This window comes from Sebastes umbrosus, chromosome 23, assembly GCF_015220745.1.
Source record: "Sebastes umbrosus isolate fSebUmb1 chromosome 23, fSebUmb1.pri, whole genome shotgun sequence".
In the NCBI taxonomy this organism is placed as follows: domain Eukaryota; kingdom Metazoa; phylum Chordata; class Actinopteri; order Perciformes; family Sebastidae; genus Sebastes; species Sebastes umbrosus.
Genome location: NC_051291.1, coordinates 10,402,714 through 10,414,396, shown reverse-complemented (window position 1 = coordinate 10,414,396; position 11,683 = coordinate 10,402,714). Strand labels below are relative to the sequence as shown.

General features: G+C 39.1%; 1 protein-coding gene and 1 long non-coding RNA gene across 13 annotated transcripts in view; one reads left to right on the top strand and one right to left on the bottom strand.

The window, feature by feature from the left end:
• The first annotated feature begins 2,097 nt into the window (after positions 1-2,097).
• Positions 2,098-11,683, top strand: part of magi2a (membrane associated guanylate kinase, WW and PDZ domain containing 2a) — a 238,717-nt gene continuing 229,131 nt past the window's right edge. For 3 of the 12 annotated variants that reach the window (XM_037759922.1, XM_037759923.1, XM_037759924.1), the window contains exons 1-3: positions 2,098-2,391; positions 4,609-4,658; positions 6,834-7,426. In XM_037759922.1, coding sequence (XP_037615850.1) covers positions 7,123-7,426 — 304 coding nt within the window. In that variant the 5' untranslated portion in view covers positions 2,098-2,391; positions 4,609-4,658; positions 6,834-7,122. The remainder of the gene's footprint in view (positions 2,392-4,608; positions 4,659-6,833; positions 7,427-11,683) is intronic. The other 9 variants (XM_037759912.1, XM_037759911.1, XM_037759926.1 and 6 more) reach the window with 8 other exon arrangements.
• Positions 7,436-8,474, bottom strand: LOC119482436. The gene is made up of 2 exons (XR_005205425.1): positions 8,337-8,474; positions 7,436-7,855 (listed from the first exon to the last, which is right to left on the bottom strand). It is a non-coding gene; the product is annotated as an uncharacterized LOC119482436 (long non-coding RNA).

The window sequence follows — 11,683 nt, the reverse complement described above, 5'->3', positions numbered from 1 at the left end:
TGTACAGATTTTAAAAAAAAAATTGGTGGCTGGAGACAGTGGGGCAACCTCCAGGTCTGAAAATGTAATCCAATCCAGAAGTGCCTTAAAGCTTCAGTAGGTAACAATCTTGTGGCTTCATTGGGAAAATAATAACCTTTCAGCATATTGTAATTCACGTGTTCTGTGAGAAAACTAGACTTCTGCACCTCCTCATGGCTCTGTTTTTAGACTTTGGAAATTCTAGCCCATGACGGGAGACTTTGGCCAATCACAGGTCATTTCAGAGAGAGAGAGCGTTCCTATTGGCTGCGCTCCAGCTGGTGGGGCGGTGCTTGGTTTTTCCTCAAGAGGTCTCAACGTGGCTGCCGGCTAACAATCTGTCTCATTTTACAGCTAAACAGTACACTACGAGATGATTCTGAAAAGATTTGAGGTGAGAAGTAGACATTACAGTAACAGAATATTGATTCATATTTGATCCATAATATTCACATAGTTTGACCGTTTGATCGGAGTTCACGGGTGATTGACAGTCGGCTCTCATAGACGGAAGGTGGACGGCAGGCTCCAGATCGGTTCTGATTGGTTGTTTTTCTCCGGTCTGTGAAATCTTGCAGATGTCATTAGGAGCACTGGAGGACACCGGAGGACACCGGAGGACACAGAGGCGCATGATTTTTTTTGGATTACCTGCATGTCTATGAGAAAGTGACCCTACTTCTCACTTGATTTATTACCTCAGTAAACATTGTAAACATGAGTTTATGGTCTCAATCGCTAGTTTCAAGTCTTCTTCAATACAGCATGACGTTCATTTAGTAAATTATGGTCCTAAAGCAGGGGATGCTTTAGGGCGGGGCTACCTTGTGATTGACAGGTCGCTACCACTGCGTTGTCCGATCTGGGAGTCTTCCGTGTTTTCGTCTTACAACTGTAACCCTTTCACAGTGTTTTTTCAGACCCTGAAAGTTAATTGTAACATTTTGGTTGCCTAAAAATGTCTTATTCAGCATTCGGTTGTAGCTCCACCCCCTCGTGTCACTTCTGGTTCCAAAAAACCAAGATGGCGACGGACAGAATGCCGAACTCAAGGCTTCAAAACTATAGTCCACAGACCAACGGGTGGCACGGTGACTACGTCCACTACAATCTTTGAGCCCAAACAGCCAGAAAATGAATAGATAAAGTATAGAATAGGTTTTTCTTTGCCACCTACTCTCTTTTGTCTCCACACTGTACAATGTCCCCAACCTGTCTCTGCCAGAGATGCTGTTGGCCGTCTCCCAGGTTCCAGCTCTACATCTCTTGGCACCCCTTCATCTTCGGGGGTCAAGCAAAAGGGAGATGCAGAGTGACGGACTGGACCTTTCCTGCGCTGCAAGGTCGAGCAGATGGCAGCGGAATAAACAGGTCAGATGCCTCCGATGGATTGGCCCGAATAAGACAAACTGACCACACTGACGGCTTGGAAAGAGCAGCTTTCGGCTCAATCATTCGACCCGGTACGGAGCGCGACGTTTGTAAAACGAGCCGCCAAATCCCCGACAATGACTCCGCTGGAGCTGGAATGGCGTTGTTCGCTCAGACAAAGTGGATAATAACTTCCTCGTTCATTGGCAGCGGAAGCCATCATCAGGCAATTTCGCTTTATTCCTGACCAGCTTTAATTATCCTGCAATGAGGCCTGTCATAACCATTACATCATGTAGCAGAGCAGTGAAGCAATCCCAGGGGCGGCATCACGGGCCGAGCCAATGAACTCCCATCTGGCCGCGTAGATGTGACTGATGGCTGAACGGAGTGATTTCCTGCAATGTGAATCTGCGGAAAGGAACTGTGTGTGTGTCAACGTTTCCAGGAGAAATTACAATTATATGAACAGGAATTGAGAAAACGTTGCTCTCTAAACATACACATTATGTTTAATAGTCATATTCTCATCAACCCACGCTGGCGCTCATTATGCATCGCAGCATATCTCGCACAGTTTAATCCCACACTGTTTTTCCAGTCCTTTCGCTCCCTGCACTGTTGATGCTCTCTCCTCCTCCCCAGCACTTATTCTGCCACGCGCAGAGCATTCCTCTCCTTGTTCAAACACTGCCTCCAGAATTCCTGCCCTTGTTAACGTACTCCCCTTCTCTTTCACTTTATTTCTCTTGTTTCATTTTCACTAAATCCGCAGTGCTCCCACCTCTGGAATGCTGCGGAGGCTCTTTTCCAAATCCCGCGGAGGAGAAAAGTGATGCATTGTTCGACGATTTATTGTCATCACGACTCAAGGGCAAGAAAATTGTTTTGAGGATAAATTACTGTCTCTTTGATAGAAATGTTTCGACACCAGAAATAAAGCAGTCGATACCAATACCAGGGAAAAACAACGGTTCTCAATACCAATTTGAAACCACGGTATGTACCCATGTACTTCAACATCCACTCCTTTAATACCGTTTGCATACTGGTCATATTTCCTTCTCTATTATCTGTTTTATATTGCTGTGAAAACATCTCCTTCCAAACAACTTGATTTATTCAAGTGTCTTGCCAAAAACTACATTTTACAAGATTACATTTGAACAAGGGCTCTCAATCGATTACAATATTTTATCGTGATTAATCACATTTTTTTATCCATTCAAAATGTCCCTTAAAGGGAGATTTGTCATGTATTTAATCCTCTTATCAACATGGGAGTGGGCAAATATGCTGCTTTATGCAAATGTATGTATATATTTATTATTGGAAATCAATTAAGAACACAAAACAATGACAAATATTGTCCAGAAACCCTCACAGGTACTGCATTTAGCATAAAAAATATGCTCAAATCATAACATGGCAAACTGCAGCCCAACAGGCAACAACAGCTGTCAGTGTGTCAGTGTGCTGACTTGACTATGAAATGCCACCAAACTGCATGTGATTATCATAAAGTGGGTATGTTTGTAAAGGGGAGACTCGTGGGTACCCATAGAACCCATTTACATTCACATATCTTGAGGTCAGAGGTCAAGGGACCCCTTTGAAAATGGCCATGACAGTTTTTCCTCGGCAAGATTTAGCGCAAGTTTGGAGCGTTATTTAACCTCCTTCGCAAAGTAATTGACAGTTTTTGATCGTCTATTCAGTGGAAACATTTTGAACTCTTAAAATGAAGTAATGTCTACTTGTGACCCCTCATAACAGGTTAGATTGAAGAATTTTAACTGGCCCAAAAGAGATCAGTGTGTCCAGTATTTCACTAGAAAAGAGCAAATCTCAGAGTCAAAATATTCCTTTCATCTTTTTTTGTCTTTCAACTGAAGTTCTACACTAAGATCACGCGATGACAACTCAACCAACTCCCAACCTGAGTGAAATCTATTCACTGATGAAGGCCATGAGATGAGGATAATAGCAACAGAAAAACGAATAAATGGGTGCTACTGTACTACTACCTAGAATGTAGAGGTTGGCTCGGCAGCACTATAAAGCACCCAGTATCTCTCCACCACATTTGTTCTATCTGTCTGTGTGGAAATGGCTTTGAAACGGCACACTATATGAAAAATACCTAATAATGTGACCACTGTTTACATGAGTTTGGGTGTTTTATCTAGTACCAGTTTTGAAAGAGGCAGAATAAATGACACTTGATCACACTTTGTGTGGGAAAGTGCGCTTATCTCAAGTCATTACCGGAATTTTTCATTTGTTATGAGAAAAACACGGCTCAAAGAGGATTATCTTGCCACGGCAGATAACTCCGCAACGTAGCATAGCTATTATCATTGTATATCTATACAATTATGGCAGCAAACTGTCATTACGGAGCGTGAGCTCGGTGACTGAATAAGAAGAGGCTTTACAAAGCAGATTGGAAGTTTTAAAGATGTCAACCCCGTGAAGGAAAATACCCACAACACACATTTGTTTGAAGATGGATTACACTCAGACAAGTTCTCCGTTTGCTTTACGTCCCTTTCCTCTAGTTCGAGATAAACACAAGGGGATTTTTCTTCCCTTTTCGAGCCATTTCTTCTGGCGAGTGACAAAACTATTACAGCGAACTGAGTGCGCGTGTATCACAAACGCTGTTAGAGGGAACAGAAATCTGAATATCATTACGAGGAAAACGCTGAGAAATACACGATGCCCTTGAAAAGAGTTTCACAAAAGCTTCGTTCACCAAAAGACCTTGAGGGTGTTCAAGGAAATAAAATCTTTTATTTTTCTGTCAAGTTCACCTGAAATAAAATAATGAAAATATGTTTGAAAGACTTCTGTAGCAACAGAGTATTTGAATCAGGCGACCTTTTGTAGGCCCTTGTCCAACCAGAAATAGACTGTAATTGATGTAGCCCCACTTTCAAGGGGAAAGGAATGACAATGCGGCTGGAAAAAAGCAATTTGAGTTGAGTCAGTTGATCTAACTTTCTGAAGCTGAAGCATTTGAAGTGTCTGTAAGCAAATGTCAAAAAAGAAGAGACATATTTGTGGTTTGAAAAAAAAATTATTATTGCTGCTCTGCTGCCATGCCAGTGGAAATACCTCACTCCTCTCTCTCTCTCTCTCTTTTCCTTTTTTTTCCATGGAAAGCTGGATTTGGGAAAAGCCTTGCCTCTCTCCTCCTCTCTCCTCCTCCAGCCTTCACATCCGGGTCAGTTGGGTTGGTTGGAGCTGGGTGCTGCCTTCAGGTACTCCTCGTAAAACTTGTGAACTTCGAAGTTGCTTTTTAGTAATCTGCTTACACACAGACCAATGTGTGGTGTAATCAAAGTTGTAAAATGAACTATAATGTAAGTTTGTATTGATCAGTTGATTTGTTTATGCACTTATATGAAGCATTTTTAAGCTATAGCACATGACAGAAGGCACTTTAAAGTGGTAGAAGTGCAAAAATATATAAAACTATTTTTTAAAACGTGATTTAATGTCTGCAGGTGATAGCACTTATTTGGAAAAAAAAGCCAATCAGTCTCCTAAATTCTGTTTTTTGGTCGTTTTTGATTAATTGATTTTTGTTTATTTATCTAAATGAAGCATTAATACATGCCAAAAGACACTTTTAAGTGGTAGAACTGCAAAAACAAACCCATAAAAGTAATTTTTAAAACATGATTAAATGTCTGCAGGTGATTGGAAAAGCTTTTTATGAACATTTTAGTCGACGACAGAAAGTTAATTGGTAATAATGTTGTTTATTAATCATTAAAGCCATTTTTTTAAAGCAACAAATGCCAATAATTCTTTAATTTAAGCTAAAAAAGTATATTTTTCATATCTGATTTAATGTCAACAGGCGATTGGAAAAGCTTTTTATGTACATTTTAGTCTATGACAGAAAGTTAATTGGCGATAATTTTGCTTTTTATGTACATTTTATAGTTAGATGGTCATACAAAGTTAGTTAGTTTGTTAATAAAGTTTCTTTTATTACAATAAAATGAATTTGCTAATATAATATTGACATACAATGCCAGTATAGGTGTAGGTCTATTAAGTTAACACATTTTATATAAGATAAGATAAGATATACTTTTATTGTCCCCGTGGGGAAATGTTTCCTGGACTCCGTCCAACTGCAGTTACAAACACTAAATTAAAACAGCATCAACAACAATAATAAACGATTCCACACAAGACAGGGAAACAGTTCCACAGAAACAGATGTTTCAACACATACACAGTCCACGTACAAAATGACACCTACTATCACACACACCATGGCAGATATTGCACCCAGGTAGTGCACTGCACCGTCTACCGTCTTGCCCATATTGCACAGACAAAAGCCCAATATTACACAGATGCAACATATTGCACTGTCCCTATTTAACATATTGCACTGTCCCTATTTAACATATTGCACTGTCCCTATTTAACGTATTGCACTGTCCCTATTTAACGTATTGCACTGTCCCTATTTAACGTATTGCACTGTCCCTATTCAACATATTGCACTGTCCCTATTCAACATATTGCACTGTCCCTATTTAACATATTGCACTGTCCCTATTTAACGTATTGCACTGTCCCTATTCAACATATTGCACTGTCCCTATTTAACATATTGCACTGTCCCTATTCAACATATTGCACTGTCCCTATTCAACATATTGCACTGTCCCTATTTAACGTATTGCACTGTCCCTATTTAACGTAGTGCACTGTCCCTATTTAACGTATTGCACTGTCCCTATTCAACATATTGCACTGTCCCTATTTAACATATTGCACTGTCCCTATTTAACATATTGCACTGTCCCTATTTAACATATTGCACTGTCCCTATTTAACGTATTGCACTGTCCCTATTTAACATATTGCACTGTCCCTATTCAACATATTGCACTGTCCCTATTCAACATATTGCACTGTCCCTATTCAACATATTGCACTGTCCCTATTCAACATATTGCACTGTCCCTATTCAACATATTGCACTGTCCCTATTCAACATATTGCACTGTCCCTATTCAACATATTGCACTGTCCCAATTTAACATATTGCACTGTCCCTATTCAACATATTGCACTGTCCCTATTTAACATATTGCACTGTCCCTATTTAACGTATTGCACTGTCCCTATTCAACATATTGCACTGTCCCTATTCAACATATTGCACTGTCCCTATTTAACATATTGCACTGTCCCTATTCAACATATTGCACTGTCCCTATTCAACATATTGCACTGTCCCTATTCAACATATTGCACTGTCCCTATTCAACATATTGCACTGTCTAAACATATTGCACTGTCCCAATTTAACATATATTTAAACTATAATGATTTTTAGTTGTTGAGTGGCTTCCATGCTTTCTCTAAATAACCAGACTCACATTCTGTTTAACTTCTTTCTCTAGATCGCTTTTTGAACACCGAAGCTGCCAATACCGACGTTTGAGCCATCCCATGAAGGCAGCACAAGTGTAGCAGCTCCCAGTTCAACGCAAAGACAGAAGACTGATGATGATCCAGCTGCTGTGCGCGTAAAAGTGTGCGCGCCGACAATGGATACAACTGTGGTTTCCTGGTGAAACTTGGAACGTTACATTGTTACATTGTTGCGGAGAGTTCCACCAGAGGGGGACTTCAAAGAGCTGCTATAAAACTAACTTCTTCCTCCACCCGCACTCATGTGATTATCGAGCCATGTCCAAGAGCCTGAAGAAGAGGAAGAACCACTGGACTAACAAAGTCCACGAGAGTGTCCTCAGCAGGAATGAGGAGGAGGGGGAGCTGGAGCTGGAGCTGAAGGGCGGCGCAGAGAACGGACAGTTCCCGGTAATAGGAGAGCTTCTCCCGGGCAGCGCGGTGTGCCACAGCGGTAAACTCTTCCAGGATGAACTCCTGCTGGAAGTCAATGAGACCCCGGTGGCTGGACTCACCACCAGGGACGTCCATGCTGTGGTCAAACACAGCAAACACCCCGTCCGGCTCAAGTGTGTCAAACAAGGTAAGCTGCTTTTTTTTTTTTTTTTTACACCAACTTTCTAACCGACATTTTTGCAAACCGTTAGCTTTTTTTGACATGCTTTTGTGTTTTGACAGCAGTGCTATTGTCTCCTAAAACTCATATGCTCGATGCTTTAAACAAACCATGCAGAGAAAATGAACTTTTTGTTGTGTTTTTCTGTCGTTAGCACCCAGGAATTCATATTATTATTGTTTTAAAAAGGTGTTTTTAGGCGTTTTTTTGGTGTGTTGTTTGAGCTAGCTTTTTTTTATTAAGGGGGTGTGTTACATTTTGGGGCAGTCAGGAAAATGCACACTCCCAGTGTTCCAAGTGCACATCATCTTTGTTCATAACTAATAATAACAAATATATAATACCATTTCTAAATGTCACGCAGCCACTAATAGGTCAAGATATCCAAAAGCACAGCTGACAAACATTGGATTAGATTAGATGTTGGATAAGATTATATTGGATTGCTTTTTATCAGACTTTTTTGAAATGCTCCCCAAATCTGCTTCACATGCACACCAAAAAAAAAGCACGCTTTTGTGTTTTGACAGCAGTGCTATTGTCTCCTAAAACTGATATGCTCGATGCTTTAAACACACCATGCAGAGAAAATTAACTTTTTGTGGTGTTTTTCTGTCGTTAGCACCCAGAAATTAGTATTATTTCTACAGTCGTTGTTGTAAAAAGGTGTTTTTAGGCGTGTTTTGGTGTGTTGTTGGAGCTAGCTTTTTTTTTAAAGGGGTGTGTTACATTTTGGGGCAGTCAGAAAAATGCACACTCCCAGTGTTCCAAGTGCACATCATCTTTGTACATAACTAATAATAACAAATATATAATACCACAGTAATATTTTTCTAAATGTCACGCAACCACCATAGGTCAAGATATCCAAAAGCACAGGTATAATACCGCTGACAAAACATTGGATTAGAGTAAGATTATATTGGATTGCTTTTTATCAGACTTTTTTGAAATGCTCCCAAATCTGCTTCACATGCACACCAAAAAAAAAGCAAAGCATCTCCTGTCCTGACATATTTTACATATTTTACATATTTTTACAATCACATATTTTGTTATATATGTATATAGAACAGACAGAATGTTAATTGGCAATCATTTAGAATTTTGTTTATTAATCATTAATGCCATTTTTTTTTTTATTTAAGAAGATATTTTCTTTTTTAAAATACAAAAAAACAAATGCAGACAAATAGACATGACAGCATTGAACAAATAGAACAAAACAAACAAAATTAATGCCATTTTTTTAAAGCAACAATGACAAAAAATCTTCAAGATCCTCAAATGTGAATCTTTGCTGATTTTCTTCATCTTCTATGAAAGTAAACTGAATATTTTTGAGTTTGGAACTATTGATCAGCCAAAAGAAGCAGTTTGAATACATCTGGAAACAATTTTGTACTATTTTTTGACATTTCAGTGACCAAACGATTAATCAAAAAAATAACAGACAATGGGAATAATTGTTAGTTGCAATGCTAGATGTATAAATGTCTGTGATTCTGCTAGGGATGCACCGATACCAACACCGGATATCCGGCCGATACTAACTCAAATAGCTGGATCGGACATATTTTACATCACATATTTTATTATTTATGTTTATAGAAACAGATAGTCGATAGACAGAAAGTTAAGCTTTTGCTTATTAATCATTAATGTAATTTTTTAAAATTTTGTAGTTTAAGCTTCTCAAATGTGAACATTTGTTGTCTTCTTTAATAGTAAACTGAATATTTTATGGGTTGGGACTATGTATTTTTGTTTTTTTAAGTAAAAGTTCTCTGATTGCAGCTTTTTAAATGTGAATATTTTCTGGTTTCTTTACTCCTCTATGACAGTAAACTGAAGTTTTTTGAGTTGTGGACAAAACGAGACATTGGAGGACGTCATCTTGGACTTTAGGAAACACTGATCAATATTTTTCACCATTTTCTGACACTTTATAGACTAAACAACTAATCGATTACTCGAGAAAATAATCAAGAGATTAATTGACAATGAAAATAAAAGTTAATTGCGGCCATATTGAGTACATAAACTTGAGTTATGGATAATTATAATAGACACTTTTTACTATTTTTTAACATTTTAATGACCAAACATAAATAATTGACAATGAAAATAAGTGTTAGTTGCAACCCTAGATGCATAAATGTCTGTCATACTATATGTGGAAGTAGTTGTGAGTTTCTTTCCTAAAGTAGAGAAAATTGCTCTATATTTAACCTTTTGAATCACATATATATCCTTTTGTTAAGCGGACATTCAAGTATGCAATATTTATTATCCAATTTGTGCTACATTAAGTGGGCTAAATTGGATTTGGAGAGGATATTGTATAAATATTAGAGCAAGTCCCTATTTCAACATTATAGTGGTGTCATGAGAAATGAAGAATACCATAAAGTATGATAAGGTCACAGATACAGCAGAAGTCCCCTCAGGAATACTTTTTATTCGAGTGGGATATGGAGTGGATTGCTGAGTTTGTGAGTTTTGTGGTTTCACTTTCAGGCACATGAAGCCAAGATTGTGCTGTCCAAAGTTGTTGGAGACATTTTTGAGTTGGATGCAGCAGCTGTTGACTTGTTATGAATGTAAATGTGCCTAACTTGCACCAACTTCATCCGACGCTTGTTAACTTCGTCCACTGAATGTGGAGCTGTTGTGTCGCGGACCCACTCGTCTGGCCGTCTTTGATCCTTGCAGCTAATGACGCTGGGTGTCTTGCATTGTGAGCTGAGAGGAGGATCTGTGGGCGCTCATTTCGGGGTGAAAAAATCAGCAAAACCCTGTAAGAGGCTTTGGATCAAAGTCTGTGTGTTTGTATGTGTGTGACGGTGTGGGTGTGCGTTCAGCGGCATCACACCAGGGATTTATTCAAAAGGCAGCCATGCCTATATCAAACTAATATGTTACTTTTTCCCATGAAATATTTATATCCTCCAGTGATTGCCCAAGTGATTGATATTCTCCCGTTGCTCGGCTCGTGTTTGCTCGATCGGCTGTCAAGTTGTTTTTAATATGGTTGATATGTACTTTAGTAAACATGTAGACATAAGTAAATATTATGGGGGAAAAAACACCCTTGCAGTGTTCAATAACAAATATTTTTCACTTCTCAGCACTTTTAAAGGGATAGCTTGGGTGTTTTGAAGTGAGGTTGTATGAGGCACTTATCCATAGTCAGCGTATTACCTACAGTAGATGACGGTCCGCTAGCCCCCAGTTTGGAGAAACAGACAGGAGTTACCGCACGGAAGCAAAGCAATGTACTTCTGTGTATTTTAGCCACCTAAAAAAAATCAATATCACTTAAGTGTACGCTATATTTAGAATATTTTCGCCGGTTTACCTTGCTGTGAGACAGCTATACAGTCTATGTTTTTGACAGGGAACTGAAGCCGTATCCATCTATGCTCTCGCCGAAGCAACCAGACTCCATTGAAAAAAACAGTAATTTTACCTTGCAGAACACGGGAGTTGCTGATTTACCGCTGCCTCGATCGCTGTTTGTGCTATTGTGTGACTTTGGTGAATCCGAACTAATCAATGTCCAGCAACCCCCGTGTTCTGCAAGGTAAAATTACAGTTTTTTTCAATGGAGTCTGGTGGCTTTGGCAAAAGCTTAAATGTATACGACGGCTTCGGTTCCTTGTCGGAAAGGGCCGTCTCACGGCGAGGTAAACTTTTGAAAATATTTGAAATATAGCGTACGCTTGAACTGATATAGATTTTTTAGGTGAGCCTTTCTATTAGGTGGCTAAATACACTTTTCTGCTGCCCCCGTCCACAGCAGTACATTGCTTTGCTCCCGTGCTGGTACTCCTACTACTGCTCTCCAAACTGGGGGCGTGCCGACCACCATCTACTGTAGGTAATACACCAACTATGGATAAGTACCTCATACAACCACACTTCAAAACACCCAAACTTTCCATTTAACTCCTTTGATCTGTTTCAGTAGATTCCTTACTGAGGAGAGAGAGTCAAAGAGCAAAGTACAGTATCATCTATTAAGGTTACTGTCAAATCTGGTGTGCACTTGCTAGTCTGCTAACATCGCCTAATGTTACGTGTATATGTTGCGTAATAATACATATTCTTTGAACCTTTAGCGAGCCACTCAGAAATGGGTTATCGCGTTATCTTTGACAGCCATATTATGTACCCATTTGATAAAGAAAATTATTAATTGATCGATATTGAAAATATTAA